General features: G+C 44.7%; 1 protein-coding gene across 1 annotated transcript in view; it reads right to left on the minus strand.

The window, feature by feature from the left end:
- The window catches only part of THSD7B (thrombospondin type 1 domain containing 7B), a 315,944-nt gene that overhangs the window by 162,509 nt on the left and 126,279 nt on the right, over window positions 1-27,156 (minus strand). Inside the window, exons 8-9 of the mRNA XM_075284543.1 lie at window positions 26,721-26,921; window positions 324-512 (exon numbers count right to left, since the gene is read on the minus strand). Of these exons, the coding sequence (XP_075140644.1) occupies window positions 324-512; window positions 26,721-26,921 (390 nt within the window). The remainder of the gene's footprint in view (window positions 1-323; window positions 513-26,720; window positions 26,922-27,156) is intronic.

Raw genomic sequence — 27,156 nt, forward strand, 5'->3', positions numbered from 1 at the left:
GACAGAGCTGACTGCGTTCTGCTAATCGATGTGGGTGCTTGGTGTCAGACCCCGCTGATCTGATATAGATAATATGTCTAGCCTGGAGTATCCTGTAAATCCTTATGGTTCAAGTATGTTTATAGCTTGTTACCCGGGGATAAGTCCTGCAATAGTTCCCTTTATCTTGGTCAAGCTGAAGAGTTGTCACCCTTAGTTGTCAGGACCCCAAAACTTAATCCACCTGTTGACTTTTATTTACTTTTACGATGTTGGATAAAGCAGACTGTATGATACTTCTGTATCCAGGGATCTGCATTAGATGGAGTATTGAGGGCACTCACCTTCTCCGGGGTAGGACAGGATTGATCTGCTGCGGCTTTGCTTCCCTTCTGCACTTTTACTAGAGCACATCCTGGAGCACTGTGACCATTCGGACCATTCACTGATGACACAGTCCAGACTACAGGGCACCTTACATAGAAGCTGCACCAGGGGCTCATCCACACACAGGTCTGCAGAGACCGGGAGACCTAAAAGAGAACAAGGACATCAGGGGGCATCGGGTAACCATCACCACCTAGTATTCCCGCACGACCTCATAGATGTCCCATGAAACCAGTTGGTTAAGGTCAGTGCCAGTAAGACCATGATGCATAGAGGGACACGTGTTACAGAGAACAATAATTGAAACTCTATGTAGAGATTTCTTCCCAAATTATCAGGATGCAAGATACACTTATCTTCCATGAGGGGGCGCACAAGACCTAGTATTAAGGTATTGATGACCTATTCTAAGGTACCTCCACTGATCAGCTGATACATAGACAGTGGAGCAGGAAGCAGACAGCTCCGTTCTCTGCGTAGTGGCCAGATCAGGTACTGCAGATCAGCCCCCATTCATTTGCATGGGACCTAAGCTGCAGTGACCCAGTTCAGCCACTACACAGAAAACAGCGCTGTCTGCTTCCTGCTCCATTGAGCTAAGTATAGCCAATTATGGGGGTGTCGTGTGTCACATCTCTACCAATTTGAGACTGATGATCTATCCTTAGAATAGGTCATCAATAGTTTTAAACATATAGTGTTTATATGTTACTTCCCCTTTAAATTCCATTCACTGTCATATCCTTTATTGCTGTAAGTTGTTTCCATTATAAAAAATGCATGGTACCCGGCTACCGTCTGCAGGGACTGTGCGGCGTGTTCCAGACTGTGATCAATCTGCATGGACAGAACATGTTGGCTGCCGGTAATTGAATTGTCTCTATTTTTCCACCATATTTCTCAGTTACTTTCACAGACAAAGTGTTCTAAATATATCCCGGGATAAATGTGGTGACTTATGGGGTGGAGAGTAACAGAAGGTGAATTTACAGGATGTTACAGCTGCTGCAAAACTACAACTCCCAGTATGCCCTGTGCCGGCAGATATCCTCAGTAGGCAGCATGTGTTAGTAGCGCCCCCTCAGGAGAAATGATGCATTGCCTTATATACATTGGAATAGTAGAAAGAGAAATTTCCCCAATTGTCCCCATCTTTTATACGAGGGGTTAAGGTTTATATAAAGTGCTCTCTGTATATACACAAAATATTCTACAACTTTCTAATATATTTTATGTTTCAATTATTCACTGTGTTCAAGATCTGAATGGCAGAGACAGCGACCTGGACATGGCTAGTCCTGCTCTCAGCTGAGAAGTGGAGACAGTTGTATCCAGTCTAGACAATGCTCTGTGAGCTCAACACATCACAAATCTCTGCTAGTTTGTTACAATGGATCAGCCTGCAGTGTAACCGCAGTGGTCTTATTCACAGAAAAGGTCTTGACCTGATCTTGAGCCTCTTGTATTCAGTTTTGACAAGGCTCTATGAGCTGATACATTGTAGCCGCTGCTTATATATTCAGCTCACGTTGGATACACATGTATCTATTTCTTGCACCTATACCTTGGAAGTAGGTTATTGTTTTTGTAAAGATGGGGCTGCAGGGGAAGGTTCATGATATGGGGAGGGGGTAGCTGATCAGTGTTGTAAGGAGCAGATTGTCACAGCAGCACAGTGTATTTCAGCAATACCGTAATTGAAACTTTTACTTCCTGCACATAGGGCTGAATACAGTAATTGCTCATAAACCTACAGAACATACGGAGGCTTCATGTGGACGGATTGTCTTTATAGAGATATTGACCTTGCACAGAAGTATCTTCAATGGTGAATTATGCAATATGCAATGTCACATAACAATATAGCGCGGATGGGTGAGGGGGACTGAGGCGTCTATGGCGAGAACAATTCTATAAATTGCCTCCTCCTCTGGAGTAACACACACACACTAACCATACTGTGCCGACATATGCCGCCATCTCAGCAGAACGCAGCCGAGAACGCTTATATCAGTAGGGAAATAAGACTGAAAGATTGTTAACAAAGCAGACATAAGAGCCGAGAAGTGAGCGGCATGCCAAGAACGCCAGCTCATTATCCAATAAAGGGACAGGGCCGCACGTCTTTATGTGTTCACATAAGATCACGTACAGGCGGATCAGAAGCTGGGGATTCCTTTATGTGGATTACGGGTTTACATGCCAAAGGATAGAACAGGTGAATGTAACTACATAGCAGAGCACTATGGCATGGCCCTTTAAGATGTGCATGATGGGCACCAGATTTAGGATAGGGCTACACCGGGTCACAAAACGTTGCAAAAAGATTGAACTTATGTTAGTGAAGGTTTCGCCATGTGTGGTTCTAGCCAAAGGTGAAGGCTACAAGACAACGTTGCACCACAAAAAGTCACGACGACTTACTGTCATGTAACTTGTTTAGAACTGAGTTTCGGCATGTTATGCACTGGTCACAATCTGGGGTAGATTTATGGTGTAACAACAGTTTTATCCGGGATGTTACCCATGTGCCGGCCGCGGAAGCTCAGCCGCAAATTGGACAGGAATAGGACCCATTCCATATTTTGCAGCCCAGGCTATCGGACCACACATGGGACAGTGTAATTCACAGTCATATGCACAGGTCCATAGCAATGAATGGGACAGTGTCCGGGAAAAACTCAGATATCACACTGGCCTTTCATATCAGGGGTAGGGAACCTTCGGCTGTCCAGCTGTTGCAAAACTACAACTCCCAGCATGCATTCTTGCTCTGATGTTCTTGAAATTCCCATAGAAGTGAATGGAGCATGTTGGGAGTTGTAGTTTCACAGCAGCTGCAGAGCCGAAGGTTCCCTACCCCTGTTTCATATGGTCTTCTGCAAGTGGCTTTAGCATCAATTTGACAGGCCAAGGCAACCCCACCTCAGCTGCCATAAATTTCCACCCCATCCAATCATATGCAACAAAATTTGTGACTTTTCATGCTTTGTACACCACAAACCTGGCGTCTATAAATCAGCCCCATTGCTTTTACTACACCTATATTTCCCTTCCCCCAGTAGTGGAATTTCTAGTTGCCACTATATCAGACATTTATGGCGTATACTGCGGATGAGTCTTCATAGTGGTCAACTGGATAACTTTTAGTGTATGTAACCAAGAATGCTCCAATTCAATGATAGCAAGCAGAGATCTGGGAAATGGAAGTGGATGGAACCAGGATCTGTAGTAGATCATTGCAGGGCTCCTCTGTTCAGGGTTCTCATCTTTAGACCAAAGAGGAGAAAGCTTCCAAAGCTCTGGAGGACCTTGTCCTGTATTACACAGGATTCCAATGGACACTGTGTAATACCTTGTTTCACCTGTGATGGCGCTGTGCAGAAATTGAGCGTTTACTCCCTACAGATGACAGCTGATCGCTGGGGTCCACAGCAGAAGACACTTTGCGATTTGCTTATTACCACTTCTAACAAGTAGCATATGCTGAAAGTGGAGAACCCCTTTAATTCTGAGAACGTGGATGGGAATGTTATCCTGTAGAGACCAGGTGAGGACAAGGCGCCGCTTCTAAACAGATCATTTTACCTCTATGACTAATTCATGACATACATTTACTGGGAAAGAAAACGTTAGTGATAACTTCGCACACATTTCACCGGGAGCCGAAACGCGTCGCACCTCAGGTGTTCAGATTGCTGCAGATGCCTCGGCGGTCTTTTATGTACCCGGTATATAAAATAGTCTATTATACTAAACTATCGCAGCAGAAGATGCACAAAATAAAATGGAGGGACGGCTGCAGCCATGAATAGGAGAGTAAGAGGTCTCTGAAGTGAAGCTCTATGGACGAGAATAGGAAAGGGCTAAAATGGCAATTCCATAATAAAGTAGAATTGTGTCATTGTATCAACTCGCAGAACGGAAGAGACTTCCAGATCCCCGAGAGACCTGCAAATGGAAAAGAGGCAAAAGCAGCGCCATGCTCCATCCCCTCCAGCTCGGCACAGGCAATATCACAGGACATAATCTTTATGGAGTGTTCCTAACAAACCGCAGTCATTTTCCAGGGAATAAATATATCTTAAACTCTCTTCGATTCCTATATCCATCCTTCCCATCGCAACCAGAATAGAAAGTGAAGCAACTCTGCAAATAGTTTTTAGCAAAAAAAAATCCCCACCGTTTTGTTTTCAGAGAAACAATGCAGATCTATGGGTGGCTATGGTAACAGACTGCATACAAGCCGTGTGTAGTCTGACCCTGCAGTCATGCGTGTCACCGAAAGTGAAAATATCATCAGGAATCTTTGTAGGCAGACATTCTAGGTCCGCGATGGCGAACCTATGGCACAGGTTGCAGAGGTAGCACTCAGAGCCCTCTCTTACGGCAACGATCTGAGGAACAGATTGTACTGTGTATGGGCCACCGTGGAGCATATTGTACTATGTGGGGACCACTGTGCAGCAGATTATATTGTGTGGGGGCCACTGTGGAGCAGATTGTACTATGTGGGAGCCACTGTGGAGAAGATTATACTGTGTGGGGGCCACTGTGGAGCTGATTGTGCTGTGTGGGGGCCACTGTGGAGCTGATTGTGCTGTGTGGGGGCCACTGTGGTGCAGATTATACTATGCGGGAGCTACTGTGGAGCTGATTGTACTGTGTGAGGGTCACTGTTAAGCAGATTGTACTATGCGGGAGCTACTGTGGAGCAGATTGTGCTGTGCGGGGGCCACTGTGGAACAGATTGTGCTGTGTGGGGGCCACTGTGGAGCAGATTGTACTATGCGGGAGCTACTGTGGAGCGGATTGTACTGTGTGGGGGCCACTGTGGAGCTGATTGTACTGTGTAGGGGCCACTGTGGATCAGATTGTACTATGTGGGAGCTACTGTGGAGCAGATTGTACTGTGTTTGGTCCCATTGTGGAGCTGATTGTACTGTGTGGGGGCCACTGTGGAGCAGAATGTGCTGTGTGGGGGACATTGTGGAGCAGATTGTGCTGTGTGTGGGGTCCACTGTGGAGCAGAGAGCAGATTGTACTATGTGGGAGCCACTGTGTAGCAGATTGTGCTGTGTGGGGGCCACTGTGTAGCAGATTGTGCTGTGTGGGTGCCACTGTGGAGCAGATTGTGCTGTGTGGGGGCCACTGTGTAGCAGATTGTGCTGTGTGGGGGCCACTGTGGAGCAGATTGTACTATGTGGGAGCCACTGTGTAGCAGATTGTGCTGTGTGGGGGCCACTGTGGAGCAGATTGTGCTGTGTGGGGTCCACTGTGGAGCAGATTGTGCTGTGTGTGGGCCACTGTGGAGCTGATTGTATTGTGTGTGGGACACTGTGCTGCATATTATACTGTGTGGGGTTCACTGTGGAGCTGATTGTACTAAGTGGGGGCCACTGTGCAGCATATTATACTGTGTGGAGTCACTGTGAAGCAGATTGGACTGTGTGGTGATCACAGTGGAGCAGATTATACTGTGTGGGGGCCACTGTACAGCAGATTATACTGTGTGTGGGCCACTATGGAGCAGATTGGACTGTGTGGGGGTCACTGTAGAGCAGAAAGCTCTATAAAGCCCCATTCGTATGACCATATTTTGCAGGTCTGTAATTGTGTGTAATTGTGGATCCGCACATTATTAAGGTTAAATTGCCGTGTTGGCACTTTGTGATAAATTAGGGGGTTCTGGGTTGCAGTTTGGGCACTCGGTCTCTAAAAGATTCGCCATCACTGTCCTAGGTAATATTTTTTGATTGTAACCTATTGGATTGGATTGAAAAAAAAAAGAGAACTAAGCATTAGGGAGGCAATAAATCAGGGGAGCACAATGGACATATTACCTCTTATTAGTGACCTCGGCATCATCACATTGCTGATGGACAATAGCTGGTGAGGGATAGAAGAAGAGACATAGGCAGTGGGCAGAGGGTTCAATGGTGTCCGCACCCAGGAGCCTTAGGGGGCCCATAAGGTATCTTTTCCTAATATGCAGTACTATAATCATCACATTATCATTTGGGGGCGAGTACAGATTTTACTGCCCCCTGATACATGACTTGGGATGGGAGCTAAAGCCCCTGGTGCCCCAGATACTGGATGCCGGGAGTAACAGCAAGTCATTGTATCTTGGCCAGATTATTTGGATACAGAGTAGCAGAGCGGCCCCCTCTTCTGTCCTGTACACCCCAGGCCATACCCAGCAGCTGTATAAGCAGGTCAGGTCTTCAGCCTCACAATATAAACATGAATTTTCCTCCCTGACACTAAGTAGAGGTGTGAAGAGCGAGACAGAAGATGAGGTCTATCAGAAAGCAATGGAGAATTCCCTTCTATACTCGCTATCGCCATCAGATTGTCTTTCTCCTCCTGACTCCATTGTACAGCGGGATACATGCACACATACAAATCCTTTCATCTTCACACTTATGTATTAGGTACGGCGGCGTGACGGGTCAGACTATCCCTTGTGCCAACTCATACGGCTGAGGCAATTCTTGATCTTCCCTTTGGCGGCATCTGCCAACATTAATACTGAGAGACATTCGAGGACCCTCATCCTCATCTGCAATTTTCTCCAGACGTCCGCACAAGACGGAGCTGCAGGAAAGCTGCTGGCGGGAGGAGCGATTCTACAGACAGCGGCAGAAACTGCTCACCGTTATCACCTGGCTCTTGCACTAATGTGTTTTTTCGGGGGTCGTACTATTTAAAGTGACACTCTACCCTCCAGAAACCTTATCTACGTAAACAGTACATGTAAAGAATATTTGTAATCCACATCCGTGGCCCGTTTTTTGTTTTTGTTTTTTGCTTTTCCTACTTTGCAGTTTGTTTTTGATCATTTACTACCTGGAGACAGTCAGCAAGGCGGTTAACTCTTCAACCACCGAGAGGAGTTTGTTGATTTGGCTACATGACAATGTAGTTAATACTAGAATTTCTTGGATCACTGGAAAACCCAGGAGGAGCTAAGGGGGGGGGGGGGAATTAAAGTGAAACGCACTGACCCCTGCTCTTCTAGGCGTTGCATCCCCAGCTCCATTTGGATCAGCTAACAGTACAGATGGTCAGGTGACTACTGTGGCTACTCACTCACTGGCCTCAGGGGACACTTGATGGGGTCAGTGAAGTTTCAGCAGTGACATCACTGGTGCATATCAGGTGAGACCGCAGTCAACTTCGGACTTGACCGATGACATCACCAGTTGGACCAGGGGTTTGCAATGGCCAAATGGGGAATGTGGATTAAGTGAGTATCACTTTATTTCTCAATTTACCCCAATCTGATCCCTCCTGGGTTTTCTTCCAATCCTGGAAAACCCTTTTAAAAATAGGTAATAAAGATGTAATAGAAGTTTTAGAGCTGAGCAAACCAGTTACTAAAAACTGGGTTCATTGCATATATTCCAAAAATGTCTAAACTTTTGGGGTTCACCATCTACAAGTCACTATTATACTCTGGAGTCTCTTTAGACCCCAGGGTATTATAAGCAGAGGGACAGGGGAGGTGCAGAAACATAATAAACACTGATACTCACTGTCCTTCACTTATTCTAAGCTTCCTTGTGGCCCTTAGTGGTCGTTTGGCCTCCTGGGTGACATAATGGGTCTCAGGCGACCACTGGGGCCTTACATTAAAGCTCTAGGATGTTGGCACGCCCAACGTAACCGGCCCAAGTGCTCGCCTGGGTGGGGCCTGTGATGTCACTTAGGGTCCTGGAAGATGACCACTGGACACCATGAAGGAGCCGAGGAGTGATAATGTTTTGCATCACCTCTGGACCTCCATCTTCTATACTGAATTGTAATAACACTTCCAGTTCGATCCGTATAAGTTTGGTTTGAAACAAAAGATCCAGACAAACCTTGTGAATATTCCTGAACTGAATCTCGCAAGGTTCACCCATCTCTAGTCAATGGTAGACTTTGACTGTTAGAGTGGTGAGCGGTGTGCAAGAGTGTCTCCCTCTCTGGAGGACCAGACCTGTCCACCATTACTCAGACAATCCACTGATTTGAAAGGATACTGTGTAATGCAGCATTCCTCCTGTGGTGGCGCTGCAGGGAAAGTGAACACTTTCCATCAGGCTTCTAAACTAATCAGTTTATTGCCAAGAGACCCTTCTATAACCACCTATAAGTGTCGGCTGCGATTCTGCTCCAGCTTTCCCTGCTCCTAAGCGACTATTAGTCCCATTGATGCATAAAACATCAGCGCTGAACGGCTCCTACCAAGGCACAAAGGGAAGACCACGATCATCTTTATTTTATCCAAACACTTCCCTATAAATGAAAGAACCATCATCTATTATACATGGTTTCTTGTCTGTTCTCCAATTCCATGCGGCTCTTCCAAAAACATATCCATAAATGATACCGTAGAAGTTTGCGTGGCAGAACAAATAAAACAGTAGCGCGATCCCCTCATCTATTATTCCGAAGCCAGATGATTGCCAAATGTGCAAAATGATGAAAACGGCTCTGGGTGCCAATCTCTCCGGCCAAAAAGTATGGATTTGCAGCTGGGTCCATGTTGGCTTCATTCTTATGCTGATGATGGCGGCTTGTAATTATTTCTCGGCTGCACAGAAATTGTGCAGAACGTCTTAAAGGGATAAGTCGGCGATTACCACTGATCTTACAGAGGTTTCTCTATTAGCATGAGATTTACATTTCTAAACAAATCAAAGTTAATGATTTTTGCAGATATAAATCATTAAAAAATTTCCAGAGCTTTATGGATTTTCTCTAATCATCTTACTGGTATGAGAAAATAACCCGACCACAATAAGGACATCATGGCTGGTTATCAGGAGGACACTACATGTATGAGAAGATAACCTGACCACAATAAGGACATCATGGCTGGTTATCAGGAGGACACTACATGTATGAGAAGATAACCCGACCACAATAAGGACATCATGGCTGGTTATCGGAGGACACTACATGTATGAGAAGATAACCTGACCACAATAAGGACATCATGGCTGGTTATCGGAGGACACTACATGTATGAGAAGATAACCCGACCACAATAAGGACATCATGGCTGGTTATCGGAGGACACTACATGTATGAGAAGATAACCCGACCACAATAAGGACATCATGGCTGGTTATCGGAGGACACTACATGTATGAGAAGATAACCCGACCACAATAAGGACATCATGGCTGGTTATCAGGAGAACACCACATGTATGAGAAGATAACCCGACCACAATAAGGACATCATGGCTGGTTATCAGGAGGACACTACATGTATGAGAAGATAACCTGACCACAATAAGGACATCATGGCTGGTTATCAGGAGGACACTACATGTATGAGAAGATAACCCGACCACAATAAGGACATCATGGCCGGTTATCAGGAGGACACTACATGTATGAGAAGATAACCCGACCACAATAAGGACATCATGGCCGGTTATCAGGAGGACACTACATGTATGAGAAGATAACCCGACCACAATAAGGACATCATGGCTGGTTATCAGGAGGACACTACATGTATGAGAAGATAACCCGACCACAATAAGGACATCATGGCCGGTTATCAGGAGGACACTACATGTATGAGAAGATAACCCGACCACAATAAGGACATCATGGCTGGTTATCAGGAGGACACTACATGTATGAGAAGATAACCCGACCACAATAAGGACATCATGGCCGGTTATCAGGAGGACACTACATGTATAAGAAGATAACCCGACCACAATAAGGACATCATGGCTAGTTATCAGGAGAGGACACTACATGTATGAGAAGATAACCTGACCACAATAAGGACATCATGGCTGGTTATCAGGAGGACACTACATGTATGAGAAGATAACCCGACCACAATAAGGGCATCATGGCCGGTTATCAGGAGGACACTACATGTATAAGAAGATAACCCGACCACAATAAGGACATCATGGCTAGTTATCAGGAGAGGACACTACATGTATGAGAAGATAACCTGACCACAATAAGGACATCATGGCTGGTTATCAGGAGGACACTACATGTATGAGAAGATAACCCGACCACAATAAGGACATCATGGCTGGTTATCAGGAGGACACTACATGTATGAGAAGATAACCCGACCACAATAAGGGCATCATGGCTGGTTATCAGGAGGGGACACTACATGTATGAGAAGATAACCCGACCACAATAAGGACCTCATGGCCGGTTATCAGGAGGACACTAGATGTATGAGAAGATAACCTGACCACAGTAAGGACACCATGGCCGGTTATCAGGAGGACACTACATGTATGAGAAGATAACCCGACCACAATAAGGACATCATGGCCGGTTATCAGGAGGACACTACATGTATGAGAAGATAACCCGACCACAATAAGGACATCATGGCTGGTTATCAGGAGGACACTACATGTATGAGAAGATAACCCGACCACAATAAGGACATCATGGCCGGTTATCAGGAGGACACTACATGTATAAGAAGATAACCCGACCACAATAAGGACATCATGGCTAGTTATCAGGAGAGGACACTACATGTATGAGAAGATAACCTGACCACAATAAGGACATCATGGCTGGTTATCAGGAGGACACTACATGTATGAGAAGATAACCCGACCACAATAAGGACATCATGGCTGGTTATCAGGAGGACACTACATGTATGAGAAGATAACCCGACCACAATAAGGGCATCATGGCTGGTTATCAGGAGGGGACACTACATGTATGAGAAGATAACCCGACCACAATAAGGACCTCATGGCCGGTTATCAGGAGGACACTAGATGTATGAGAAGATAACCTGACCACAATAAGGACACCATGGCCGGTTATCAGGAGGACACTACATGTATGAGAAGATAACCCGACCACAATAAGGACATCATGGCCGGTTATCAGGAGGACACTACATGATGAGAAGATAACCTGACCACAATAAGGACATCATGGCTGGTTATCAGGACACCACATGTATGAGAAGATAACCCGACCACAATAAGGACATCATGGCCGGTTATCAGGAGGACACTACATGTATGAGAAGATAACCCGACCACAATAAGGACATCATGGCTGGTTATCAGGAGGACACTACATGTATGAGAAGATAACCCGACCACAATAAGGACATCATGGCTGGTTATCAGGAGGACACTACATGTATGAGAAGATAACCCGACCACAATAAGGACATCATGGCCGGTTATCAGGACACCACATGTATGAGAAGATAACCCGACCACAATAAGGACATCATGGCTGGTTATCAGGAGGACACTACATGTATGAGAAGATAACCTGACCACAATAAGGACATCATGGCTGGTTATCAGGAGGACACTACATGTATGAGAAGATAACCCGACCACAATAAGGACATCATGGCTGGTTATCAGGAGGACACTACATGTATGAGAAGATAACCCGACCACAATAAGGACATCATGGCCGGTTATCAGGACACCACATGTATGAGAAGATAACCCGACCACAATAAGGACATCATGGCTGGTTATCAGGAGGACACTACATGTATGAGAAGATAACCTGACCACAATAAGGACATCATGGCTGGTTATCAGGAGGACACCACATGTATGAGAAGATAACCCGACCACAATAAGGACATCATGGCCGGTTATCAGGAGGACACTACATGTATGAGAAGATAACCCGACCACAATAAGGACATCATGGCTGGTTATCAGGAGGACACTACATGTATGAGAAGATAACCCGACCACAATAAGGACATCATGGCCGGTTATCAGGAGGACACTACATGTATAAGAAGATAACCCGACCACAATAAGGACATCATGGCTAGTTATCAGGAGAGGACACTACATGTATGAGAAGATAACCTGACCACAATAAGGACATCATGGCTGGTTATCAGGAGGACACTACATGTATGAGAAGATAACCCGACCACAATAAGGGCATCATGGCCGGTTATCAGGAGGACACTACATGTATAAGAAGATAACCCGACCACAATAAGGACATCATGGCTAGTTATCAGGAGAGGACACTACATGTATGAGAAGATAACCTGACCACAATAAGGACATCATGGCTGGTTATCAGGAGGACACTACATGTATGAGAAGATAACCCGACCACAATAAGGACATCATGGCTGGTTATCAGGAGGACACTACATGTATGAGAAGATAACCCGACCACAATAAGGGCATCATGGCTGGTTATCAGGAGGGGACACTACATGTATGAGAAGATAACCCGACCACAATAAGGACCTCATGGCCGGTTATCAGGAGGACACTAGATGTATGAGAAGATAACCTGACCACAATAAGGACACCATGGCCGGTTATCAGGAGGACACTACATGTATGAGAAGATAACCCGACCACAATAAGGACATCATGGCCGGTTATCAGGAGGACACTACATGTATGAGAAGATAACCCGACCACAATAAGGACATCATGGCTGGTTATCAGGAGGACACTACATGTATGAGAAGATAACCCGACCACAATAAGGACATCATGGCCGGTTATCAGGAGGACACTACATGTATAAGAAGATAACCCGACCACAATAAGGACATCATGGCTAGTTATCAGGAGAGGACACTACATGTATGAGAAGATAACCTGACCACAATAAGGACATCATGGCTGGTTATCAGGAGGACACTACATGTATGAGAAGATAACCCGACCACAATAAGGACATCATGGCTGGTTATCAGGAGGACACTACATGTATGAGAAGATAACCCGACCACAATAAGGGCATCATGGCTGGTTATCAGGAGGGGACACTACATGTATGAGAAGATAACCCGACCACAATAAGGACCTCATGGCCGGTTATCAGGAGGACACTAGATGTATGAGAAGATAACCTGACCACAATAAGGACACCATGGCCGGTTATCAGGAGGACACTACATGTATGAGAAGATAACCCGACCACAATAAGGACATCATGGCCGGTTATCAGGAGGACACTACATGATGAGAAGATAACCTGACCACAATAAGGACATCATGGCTGGTTATCAGGACACCACATGTATGAGAAGATAACCCGACCACAATAAGGACATCATGGCCGGTTATCAGGAGGACACTACATGTATGAGAAGATAACCCGACCACAATAAGGACATCATGGCTGGTTATCAGGAGGACACTACATGTATGAGAAGATAACCCGACCACAATAAGGACATCATGGCTGGTTATCAGGAGGACACTACATGTATGAGAAGATAACCCGACCACAATAAGGACATCATGGCCGGTTATCAGGACACCACATGTATGAGAAGATAACCCGACCACAATAAGGACATCATGGCTGGTTATCAGGAGGACACTACATGTATGAGAAGATAACCTGACCACAATAAGGACATCATGGCTGGTTATCAGGAGGACACTACATGTATGAGAAGATAACCCGACCACAATAAGGACATCATGGCTGGTTATCAGGAGGACACTACATGTATGAGAAGATAACCCGACCACAATAAGGACATCATGGCCGGTTATCAGGACACCACATGTATGAGAAGATAACCCGACCACAATAAGGACATCATGGCTGGTTATCAGGAGGACACTACATGTATGAGAAGATAACCTGACCACAATAAGGACATCATGGCTGGTTATCAGGAGGACACTACATGTATGAGAAGATAACCTGACCACAATAAGGACATCATGGCCGGTTATTTCTGCTAGCTACAGAAAAAATGCAACCTGACTTTTCCGTCTGAATATACCTGTACTGTTAGACTATGAGAACCAGAGCGCCCTTCCTAACATGACAGAGCCAGGATCTGGCGGGGGGGGGGGGGGGGAGAATTGGGCATCATTAGGTTTATAATTCACCCCGAGCCCTTTACAAATTTCATGTGAACAAATAAATATTTCAGATTGAACAACATGGAGTATTCGCCGGATTTTATTCCCATTCAGCAGTTCTGTGTTGGTCGGGTCCCCTGAGAGAAGCCTCATTAGAAAAGTTTAGCCTCTGCTCATTGCAGTTTTACTGCTTTCTTCCTGTTTATGGTTTTTTAATGATTATTATATTTTTTATATTAGAATAACACATTGCACAAAACATTAACCTTGCACAATACATTACATTGTAAATCTCCTGCAGTCCAAGAAGAGTAAATGAGGTCCAATCTGGGTTCCTGCAACTGAGAATACGATGTAACTATGGTTGGATACTTACGGAGAGACATAATGTGTTTCAGAATAATGGGGGAAAGAGGGGGCGCTATTGTGCCTACTAAGTAATCTCTCATAATAACACTCAGTGGTCTCAGGGGGGCAAAAAAAATATCTCATCACATTTGTCCCCTCCTGTTGGGTCCTATGGCTGGTGGGTGTTCAAATAGGGTTATGGGGTGGTCCTGGTATGGGACAGAAATTCCCTGATTTTACCAACCAACTAAAATTTAGGTTGTCCATGTTATCCTATCCTACTAATAATATAAATGTGATAGTTTGTGTGTTTGGATGTTTGTTCCTCAATCACACAAAAACCACTGAACGGATGTGAATGATATTCGGCACATAGATAGTTTGTAACCTCGATTAACATATAGGCTACTTTTTATCCTGGTCAATGACATGGCTTCACGACTGTTATGAATTTATGTTCACATACTATATTACGCTGCTCTTGCAGCAGTTTATCTCAGGTCCCAGGTCTGTTATCTCTCTATGTAAACACTCAGCTAACCCTCAGTGGTTTGTGTACATACATTTGCATATTATCTGATCTGCTCCAGGCAGTGCTGACACACTGTATGGGAAAACACTTTTAATCCAAATTGGCAGTTTAAACATGCCGGGAAAAAGAAAATCAATTTTGTCGCAAAATTCTAAAACAACGACAGCTATGAAGGTAGCCAGAAGTCACAGAGTTCTCCTCAAGCGGAGCTGAGGGGGATCATCGACACCAACAACACAATCATTATATGGCGTCCCAGCCAGCTGCTGAGATGCCGGAACAATCACGGGCACAGCGCGAGGAACGAGTTTAATGGCAGGCCAGCTTGACAGCTGCTGAAACGCCGGAGCATGCGGATCATCGACGCCAACAACACGCTCATTATATGGCGTCCCAGCGAGCTGCTGAGATGCCAGAACAATCGCAGGCACAGCGGGAGGAACAAGTTCACCGAGACAGCTTAAGAGCTGCCGAAACGCAGGAGCAGGCAAACCATCGACGGCAGAAATTTACTGAATAAAGGCCGATCATCGACGCCAACAACACACAGACAAAGTCACGGGCAGAGGGCTAGTTATCTATATTATAAAAAGTTCCTAAAAATCTTGCAGTTCTGACTCTGGCCACTAAGTCAAATAATATGCTGAGACTTCCTGTTTTCTGTAGGAGATTTCAATTGAATTCTGATCTCTACAACATGTAATGAGCCCTTTTTTTAAAAAAAAAAAAAAAAAAAAAAATATTAACCCTTCTCTTTCTGAAGCATTCTTACTGTGCAAGATTTCCTTCACACCTGCCTAAAACATTTGCACAGCTCAGTGGTTGAGCAAAAAGTAGGATGAAAGCCAGTATGGCTACAAGATCAGACTACGCAGGCAGCGTTTGTTGTCTGTTAGCATGGAGATAAACATAGTAACTGTAGGACATTCTAAGTACAAAACAATATTTGCAAAGTTGCTTCATTTATCATTTCCAATTTATCCAGTGATAATAATATTAGAAGATATTTTATGCTTTCAGCGCTTTCTTCCTGCAGAACATAAAATTACCGTCTCTCGCACAGAGGGAACAGTTAGCGACCACATGAGTGGGTTTTATTCTGCTATTAAATCTCCTAAGATTAATTTCTCGGAATCGCTCCGCTACTTTATCCCGACTCTCAGGACATTAATTAGATGGATAAAGTTAATTTGGTTTCATTGAACATTTATTACCAGGAGTGTAGTAGTGCGCCCATTATAACTCATGATTCAGACTTGGACGAGATGACAACTGCAATACAGTGCAAAGGCAAAAGACAAGGGGGGGAGGGGGGGTAGGAAGGCTCAGTGTGATATTTGGTATTAAATCCATTGTCATTTGCAAAATGCAATTTGCAATCCATCTGCCATTAAAGGTCATATTGAGGGATCTCATGTGTTTGGAGACTTGGACATCTGCCGTGGGTGGAGGATGAATATGGATGGTCAGACATGTTGGTGCTAGATGTATCAGACGTGCACCAATCACCTTCTCATGGTCGCTATCTTATACCTATGGCCACCTTCTGATCTCAATACATAGCAAACAACTCCTTATTGTTTTTGGGGTGTCTGAATATTAAAGAATGGTGAGAGATTGTGATGGAAGCCTTGACACAATGACACGTCCAAATGGTGCGTCCCAGAAACGGAAGGCCACAGGTAATGGGTCCGTCAATGGCTGTCCTGCCCTGACCACGCCGTGTCTGGCCCCAGCCTCAAATGGTTTTTCTATGACTTTGAATATCTGATCGCCACATTTGTAACCATTGTAACCATTCTAAATTAGTTGGAATTGTACCAATTGTCCCGAACAATGGCAGTAAATTTGGCCTGAAAATGACAAGGATCTGAGCAAACTCTTCCTATAGGGTTATGGGGTGGTCCTGGTGTGGGAATGAAATTTTCAGATTTTACCAACCAACTAAAATTTAGGTCCATGTCCATGTTATTATCTATATTTTAAAAAGTGCCTAAAAATCTTGCAGTTCTGACTCTGGCCACTAAGTCAAATAATATGCCGAGACTTAATGTTTTCTGTAGGAGATTTCATTGCAGCAGTCACCTCACTTACAGCACACTGATGATCATACCCATCAGGTATATATAGATAAGACACAGAAGCTACCAGTCACAATAGAGGATTTCACAGCTTATATCCCCGTGCAATGACCGCTGCGCCGGACATAGAGAATGCTTAGAAAACTCTTCAATAGAAGTCAACAGGGTCTGCTCCAGGCCATTGTATCTCCATGGTTTATTTCCAGGAGACAGGAAGTCACTAACTATTTTAGGCTTAGTGGTAAGAGTTGGAATTGCAAGATTTAAAGTATAGTAATAACATGGAAAATCAAAAACGTCATCACCAAAAATTCTTAATAAATATGTTTAACATAAAATCATAATTTATACAATATACAATACATATATACAATATATATATATATATATACATACACAATATACAATATACATATATACAATTTACATATACAATTTCCTTAAACTACTAAACGGAGGCACAAATAGGGGATCAGAATACTAAGTCGGAGGTCCTAAAACCTAACTACATAATGTCATATTACTGGTTTAGGGTCTCCAAATCTGGTGACAGTTTCCCTTTAAATTTCCCCACTAAAGGTCAGGATTTGTTATTTTATATGTGTATATCGCAGCCCTTAATTCTCATAAGGGAAATTTATATCTGCTGTCTTGGAGCCAGGGAGTTGATGTATAGCTTCATCTGCTGTATTTTATGGCTGTGCATGCACATTTACGCTGGATCTCAAGATCAGCAGAAACTTATTCATATTGAGACTAAATATCAATGACATCAAAAACCAGTGGTCACAAAAAATACTCCAATACTGTTTGTAACAAGCGGTCAAAAAGTCTCTAAGACTAAGGCCCCACATTGCAGAAATGCAGCTTTTTTTGTTGTTGCAGATTTTGTTATGGCTAGTGTTGAGCGATCGGGATCGGAAAAGATCGGATTCCGATCGGCAATCGAGTAAAATTCGGAATTCCGATCCCCATCTTTTCCGGTGGGATCAAGGTCGGAGGTTATCTCAAGATCGGCTCAACCCTATTTGTGTATATATCATTAATAGGGTTGAGCGATCGGGATCGCGAAAGATCGGATCCTGATCAGTGATCAAGCAAATTTCACGACCGGGATCGGCTGGAAAATGATCGGAAAATCGGATTTTAAAATTGATCCTGAAATCTCAAGATCGGCTCAACCCTAGATATGGCTTTTTGAGTCAAGGACACGAGTGGATGGAGTGAAAGATGGAAGTTTAAGAAACTTCCTATATCCTATCCTATCCTATCCTACTAATATTATAAATGTGATTGTTTGGATGTTTGTTCCTCAATCACGCCAAAACGGCTGAATAGATTTTCCTGGATGCATACCTGGATGGTCACCGGAAGGAAACATAAGCTGCTAGCTATGGCGCTAAATGCACCGGCATACGATTCAGGACCCAAGATGACGTCATCCAAGATCCTTCAGCCACTGTCTGATAGGTTCGCGGCATTGTGTGGGCTGCCCGAGGGACAGTGTGCACGCTGGAGAACATGGTGGCTACTCACAGTACTGCCGAGAAGCGGACATGCGGCCACGCTGTGCGGGCCACGACTCGTCTATCAGGTGTGCCAGGTTGGTGAGTACTCTGCGAGAACTGTACGTTTCAGGTCTGGGTGCCTGGCCGGGGGCGTGCTGCAGGGGGTGGCACAGGAGAGTGGTTTGGGTGGGCTGGGCGGGGGCGGCCGGGTCCGTGTGGCAGTGAAGAGCAGGAGAAGAGTTCGGGGGGGGGGGGGGGGGGGGCGCACGGGCCGAGGTGGGCGCAGGAGAGGCATTTGGGGTGCTGTGGGCCAAGGGCAACAGGTGAGGGGGGAACACAGGAGAGAGATTTGGGGGGGAAGGAGGCACCCAGGCGCCCACACGCGCATATACAGAAATGTAGCACAGCCGAGACGCGGGCACCGGTGGATCGTCACCAAAAATGACACGCGGACGAAGTCACGGGCAAATGCTAGTGTTCTATATGTTTCACTCCAAAATACAGAGGAACATCAGTTCAGTTAATTCTGCCCCTTGTGCTTCAGTTTCTCATTATTTTTATCATCTCAGTTTGTGGTCAGTGAATTCCTTTTTGAGGAGCTGAAAACTTTGGGCAAACCTTCGGCCATGTTCACACATTGCAATACCTGACAGTTTTTTAAGCAACTTGTGGAAACAGCCTCATTTATCCTGAAACAGCCTCATTTATCCTGCAACTCTCAGTTTGTTACAATTGTATCCAGTTTGAACATTCCTCCTAAATGCATCAGCAGCACAAATCTCATTCAGATCCTTTGCTACAATGTATCAGCGCAGGTTCAATGTATTTACTTTTAGCTCACGTTCTCTATAAATCCCTGATTTTTAATTAAGGTGAAATCCATAACCTAACAGGTTGCATGGAAGGTGGTCGTATTAACCCCTTCAATTAGAGAGCAATCCCCGTCACAACCGGTCATGCTAGGTCTAGGACAAACAATTACCCTCGGCCCATTCAAGACGCGAAGGACTCGAGGAGTCTGAAGCCTCTCCATTTAATATGCATGAATATAATCCAGACAGCGATGCATTACTTCTCCCAGGTGCTCCAAACCGCAATAAATAAGAGTTCAGGGGTGAGATAAATATAAGCCGAGCTGAGAAACGGAAAGTAATTTAGAAACTCAAGCACAATATTATCCACATATATGATTTATGAATGTATCGCACGCGGCAATGGCCGCCTCCCGGAATCCTCTTAGTTCCTAGAAGCCGGGAGGAAAAATCTATTTGTTCTGAAAATGTCCTTTATTAGAATATTTCTCCCTCTGATTGAGTCTCTGCAAAATATTTATCCTGAAAAGAATCCGACAGTAAAAGCAATCCTCATAAAACCGCCAATGAGCCCGCCATTGTATCGGAGGAGGCAGAGATATTGCATTTTACAGTCAGGTCTTGAAGATGCGAATTCTGGGTTATGTGCATGGCTAAGTGAGCGGGAAGTAATTTAGGAAACAAGTCAGTCAATGTATCTATAGGATGATATAGTGGATCTGATTGGTTGTGTAGGTATTGGGGGAGAAGACATTGAGCGAGCCGGTTTGTAACGAGCCGGGTTTGTTACCATTTTTGCCAAAGAATGCTAAAATTTTGGGGATTCTTCATCCACGACCATTATGATACTCTGAATTCTCTGCTGAAAGGTATGCTAAAAAAACCTGCTCACTTGCTTTGTCCATGGTACATTTCCTGGAGTCTTGGGCCTCTTCTTGGATGTCATGGGCTCTGGGGGAACCACAAACTTTGAGCCTCGGTGGTGGCATGGAGAACCTCAATATCATGAGTAAGGTTGAGCCGATCTTGAGATTTCAGGATCGATTTTAAAATCTGATTTCTGATTATTTTCCAGACAATCCCGATCGTGAAATTTGCTCGATCGCTGATCGGGTTCTTATCTTTCCCAATTTCTCAACCCTAATTGTATATCATATATGTAGTAGGGATGAGCCGATCTTTAGATTTCAGGATCAATTTTAAAATCTGATTTCTGATTATTTTCCAGCCGATCCGGATCGTGAAATTTGCTCGATCGCCGATCGGGTTCTGATCTTTCCCAATTTCTCAACCCTAATTGTATATCATATATGTAGTAGGGATGAGCCGATCTTTAGATTTCAGGATCAATTTTAAAATCTGATTTCTGATTATTTTCCAGCCGATCCGGATCGTGAAATTTGCTCGATCGCCGATCAGGTTCCGATCTTTCCCGATCCCAATCACTCAACCCTAATTGTATATTATATATGTAGTAGGGTTGAGCTGATCTTGAGATTTCAAAATCCGATTTCAGATCATTTCCAGCCGATCCCGATCGTGAAATTTGTTTGATCGCCGATCGGGATCCGATCCTTCCCGATCCCGATTGCTCAACCCTAATCATGAGGCTTTGATGTAAATGTTATGACTTGGCCCGTCACATGATTGGGTCTTAGTGATCCCTCAGGGCCTGTCATGTCAAAGAGGAGACTGGGAGAGGAGACCTAAAGATTAGAGATGAGCGAGTAGTATTCGATCGAGTAGGTATTCGATCGAATACTATGGTATTCAAAATACTCGTACTCGATCGAGTACCACTCGCTATTCGAATGTAAAAGTTCGATGCAGAACCAGCATTGATTGGCCAAATGCTATACAGTCGGCCAATCAACGCTGGTTCTTCTCCTACATTTAGAAGTCTTCTCCGTGCAGCTTCCCCGCGGCGTCTTCTGGCTCTTCATTCACTCTGCCAGGCATCGGGCCTGGGCAGAGCCGACTGCGCAAGTCCGCTTGTAGTGTGGGCCTACGCAGTTGGCTCTGCCCAGGCCTGATGCCTGGCAGAGTGAATTCAGAGCCGGAAGACGCCGCAAGGAGAAGACTGCACGGAGGATCCAGCCCGACCCTCACTCGTGGACTTGGTAAGTATAATTTGATCGAACGTTGCCTACCCCTGATGCTTGAGAACGCACACTAGATGCCACAAGGACAACCTGACAGTGTTATCTGAGATGGGCCATGGTCACTCTAATATCAGAAACCCCATTGGGAATTATAAGGGAGCCTTTACACGGAATAAACGTGCATGTATTTTTGCAAAATACACGTGTAAAAATAAGACTCCCATTGACTTTAATGACATTTTACAGGCATATTTTTACACGTGTAAAAAATATCATTGAAGTCAATGGGAGTCTTATTTTTACATGTATACTTTGCAAAAATAAACGCACATTTACTCCATGTGAAGGCTCCCTAAGGTAGCCCAGAAGCGAGACTGGTAGACTATGCTATCTATAGATACTATATACTATACTATAATATTCTCCATTATACAAACACTGAATAGCCACTTTATTGGAGACTCCTGCCCTTTTACGACTGGTGTTCCCCTGTATGGACATTAGACCCGTGACCCCGGAGTGCAGAATAAAATCATGTGACAAGGTTCAATGCAAATCCACATGGGGCAATGAGTGATCTGAGTGACATGAACCAAGCCCTGACCCCTACACGAAGCATTGTCCTCTGGTAGGAACCATCCCCTGTATCTGACCTCCCAGCAGCCTATTAGCAGTATATACCATACGCTGTGTTATTTCTGTCACATCTCCTCCAGTTAGACTCCAGTAAATGATGATAGCCGGCGCCCGGCCGAACCTTCCATCCGACCCTCCTGAATTGTCACCTAGCCTTATAGAATCCTGATTTTTTTTTTCCCATTTGCAGCATCATCTTGTATATATCTCCATCATGTGAGTCACCAGGTGTCATTTACTGACAATCCTCTGGTGGCGGAGGCAGCGCTGCCCGAGAACTTGTCATTTCAGAGGTGAAAGGCGACAAGTAACGGTCATCATTAATATGTATGTCTGGAATATCAATGAAGTTCTGAACATGAGGAGAGATATTGTTATATTCAGCCTCGGTATGGGTGGTGCTATGGTGGTGGCCAGTCCAAAAAAACCGGGAATGAGACATTATATTCACCCATCATATGACCAGCCAGGAACAGGGGTAATGGAAAGAAAGACTAAGATGTCTAAGCCCACATTCACACCTATTTATCTCAGATCTCTCATAGATTTCAGGGATCCATGTGCATGATACCTGAGGACCTGCAAAAAAACCCCGCTATGTTTTACAGTACCAACAAAGTCAATGAGATTTAATAGCGGAAGAAAAAATGCAGAGGAAAATGCAGCAAAAACTCAATAAAAAAGGGAGGGCCACATGGTGGCTCAGTGGTTAGCACTGCAGCCTTGCAGCGCTGGAGTCCTGGTGTTCAAATCCCGCCAAGGGCATAAAACCATCTGCAAGGAGTTTGTATGTTCTCCCCGTGTTTGCATGGATTTCCATCCCATATTCCACAAAGACATACTGATAGGGAAAAATGTACATTGTGCGCTCTATGTGGGGCTCACAATCTACATAAAAAAAAAAAAAACCTCAATAAAAAAAAGCAGCGGAATAAAGCGGAGGTCCATGCCAGGAGGCGGTCTGATTCCGATAGCACCATGCTACCAAGTGACCTTGACTCAGTTTAGAAGAATTCTACTTGTTTGTACACGTGGGGGAGCTAATCTAGTTGTGTTATTCAGCAGATATAGTGCCTGCCGCTGTCCCATGTGATTTGTTTTAAGTTCCTATGGGAACTCAGAAGGTGACTCCCATGAATACATTGAGAGTCTGCTTCAATGAATAAGAAAGAGACCTCTGCAGGTTGCCTAGAGCAGTGCAGGGCAATATATCTGTCAAATAACACAACTAGTAAATCTAACTCTTACATCACTCCACTGAACCACCAATGCAGAAATAAAAAAAAAAGTGAGCTTACAGGTAAAGTGTACATTAACATTAGATGTGTATTTCCCATATAGCATACAACATACTTCAACCATCTACAACAGGTTATGCATACATGGTTAACATCACATCATACTGTTACATTGGTATACATATATATAGATATAGCTCAATATGGAAACATAAGTAACAAATGAACCGTAACCCATAGTGACTGTCTACAGGGATATAGGAGGGGAACACGTACAATTCACATACCCGATTTTAACCCTCTCACTGCCTCCATGAACTGAGCTGGCGTCGGCGTCTAATAGGAGCCAATACAGTATCTCTGGCCTATTACGCTCCGAGCACATGAAAGTCCCTATACATACACAACACACAACGCTTAATGAATATTTCATCTGCGGTACATTTAGGCGCCCCTGGAGACGCGTTGCCTATTCTCCTGCCTGCAGCTTGACTTGGTTTTGACTTGTCCTCAAAAACTCGGGACATGCATTTTAGATGAGCCTGAAATTCAGCCAATGTAGTCAGACATATATGTGATGTATCCCAACGTTATCCGGATCTTCCCGCGCTCTTATTACGCTTTTACTCAGGATTAATTTAGCACTGGCATTAATAATTTAGAAAAAAATGTAAAGACTGAAATTATGAAAGTCCCCGTTTTACCCCCCATGGAGGGGAATTGCTGTATGTGCAACCACAACAATACACAGGATTCTGCTAAAGCTGCAAACTGTACAGGGTGATCCAGACCCCAGGGGCAGTGTTACTAGACTCACTAGATATACCGTATACCTTCAGATAGACGGAGGACCCCGTACAAGAACAGTATGTGGGCCGTCTACCTAATCCTTCACAGATCTGCCAATCCCATTAAAGATATCTGTTTCCTTTTATTAGGCCGCTCACCTAGGATCATAGGATCGATCTCAAGACTCAGCTCACTGAAGTCTATGGAGAGGGGAGGTGGAGGAGGAGGCGGTTATTGATGTATTGGCTCATTCTGTGCAGTGGTACCTTGTAGATACAGACGAGCCCTCACACTCACAGAGTAGCAGTGATTTGTTTCTCTTTTCCAGCAGCCTCTTCCTCTCCCCTCCCTTCTGCATAGACTTCTATGTCCAAATGAACTCAGACTGATAAGTGCAGAAGGAAACAGATTTCTTTAATAAGATATACCGTGTTTCCCCGATAGTAAGACACCCCCGATAATAAGACGTAGCGGGGGTTTTAGGGAGGTCGGCTAATGTAAGACATACCCCGAAAGTAAGACATAGTGGGACTTTTGGGGTAAAAATAATGTAAGACACTGTCTTACTTTCGGAGGGGTGTTACTACCATATCGGGGAAACACGGGGCTCCGCTGTGCTGTGAGAGCCGGGGGGAACTCCCCGGAGAGGGAGGGGGCGTTCCCCCCCGGCTCTCACAGCACAGCGCTGTGAAGAAGGACTTTGCCGGCGGCCGCTTAACCCCCCGCGTGCCAGCCGCTTCTATCCGTTTCAATGGCACGCTTCCATTGAAATGAATGGAAGCGCTCGGCACGCGAGGAGTTAAAGGGATTCTTCCATTAAAAGAAGTTCTTTCCTCTGACCACGTCGGAATAGCCTTAAAGGCTATTCGTCTCCTACCTGTTGCCGTAGCCAGCGCCGCCTTCTTCTTCAGCTGCGTCCGCCCCGTCTATGTCCCCGTCGGGCCTCATGGATGACGCATGCGCAGTCGGCTCTGGCTGCGAGAGCCTGTTAGAGCCGACTGCGCATGCGTCATCCATGAGGCCCGACGGGGACATAGACGGGGCGGACGCAGCTGAGGAAGAAGGCGGCGCTGGTAAGGAAGGAGATGAATAGCCTTTTTTAAGGCCAGTGGAAAGAACTTCTTTTAATGGTAGAATCCCGTTAAGCGGCGGCCGCCGGCAAAGTCTGCCTGCTGCTTCCATACATTGCAATGGGAGCGCGCTATTCAAATAGTATTCGCGCATCTCTAACTTCAATTGTAAGAAGTTACAATTGAAGTTGGAGATGAACGAATACTATTTGAATAGCACGCTCCCATTGCAATGTATGGAAGCGGCAGGCAGACTTTGCCGGCGGCCGCCACTTAACTCCTCGTGTGCCGCTGCTTCAATCCATATCATGATTGATGATGATGATAGGGTGGGGAGGGTGGTTGGTTTTCCCAATATAAGACATACCCCGAAAGTAAGACATAGTGGGACTTTTGGGGGTAAAAAGAATGTAAGACACTGTCTTACTTTCGGGGAAACACGGTATTACAACATTTCTCATATTCACCCATATTATTCATTTACGAACAAGTGGTTTTATAACTGGAGGGACACTTTAACGTTAGGTTAGCCATACACATTATGGTTTGCTTAGTGACAGCCATCTCTCCATGCATGCCTCTAGACTCCTATGGTGTGGGCTTGTTTCCTGTGAGATGGGCCATGCAATGGGCTCATATTTGTGAGATTTGGCCCTCTGGTTCTAACTGAATCCAGAAACGGGAATTGCTACCATTGTACTCTGGGGTCCACCGTGTGGCCCCAAACTTTGGAAAATTTGGGTTGAATCCAGCTTGATCTGATCCATTGGTTGGCCCTTACATATTAGATGGGCGTCCAGTCCTGCTGTGTTTCTATTAGTAATCCAGCACAGTTAGTTCTTATTATATCATAAATCAGTCTTACAATCGCCAAATCAGAATATATTCAGAGCGTTTATGTGAAACGTGTAAAATTCCTGATTTAATGGCGTTAGACACAATCTATAAGCGAACAAGCAGCCGACCAGCCCGCCAAAAGTAATACTTTCTTATATATATCAGTAACCCCTGCCATGATAATAAGCCCCACGCTGATTCCCGGGACAATCGCTAATCAAAATCTGTTCTGTGGTGCCACACGGAGGACTGATATGTAAGGAACAGGATTAAAAGATTAACTTCATATAATCTTATATCCTGCCCATGGAACTAATGCCCTATTTATATCCCATTAGACAGTGGTAATGGCAGACCCCCTGGACAAGACGCGGCGGATTACGGAAGCTAAAAGAATAGCCACGAGCGTAAAATAGATCTACAGAGAATGAATATGGCAACCTAGGACGTGGAGCCCAATGTATATAAGGATGGCTACCTTCTGATAGAAAGCCACTATCGCACAGACATCACAACTCAGAGGACAACAACGCCCAGCGGACTCACCGTTCTCCCCCAGACACGTTGTATTTATGTCGTATTTTCCATGTCCACATTCTCCATTTTCAGGTACACAATGTAACTGTCCAGACACCGCCCACCGATAACACACCGGATCGTCGCACGGGACCGACTCTACTAAATGGGGACAATTCCCAGCGGGTTTGGCGGCCTCCACTACAACGTGTCTTCTTCTGAATTTAAAACCTGTAATAACAGCAATGTTACAATGTCTCATATAGGTCTCAATTATTGCTCTTTCTGATATTTTACTCTTTGATACAATGTATCACATTTACTTTGACATTTCAATAGGTTCTTGTAGTATAACATAATATTACATGTATGGGCCATTGAGGTGGCTTGACCCAAATTTTGGATCATTCACGTTTTTTTTTGTTTTTGTGGTTGTTTATGCAAGAATAGATTATTTATTATTATT

Source organism: Leptodactylus fuscus, chromosome 8 (genome assembly GCF_031893055.1).
Source record: "Leptodactylus fuscus isolate aLepFus1 chromosome 8, aLepFus1.hap2, whole genome shotgun sequence".
Lineage (NCBI taxonomy): Eukaryota > Metazoa > Chordata > Amphibia > Anura > Leptodactylidae > Leptodactylus > Leptodactylus fuscus.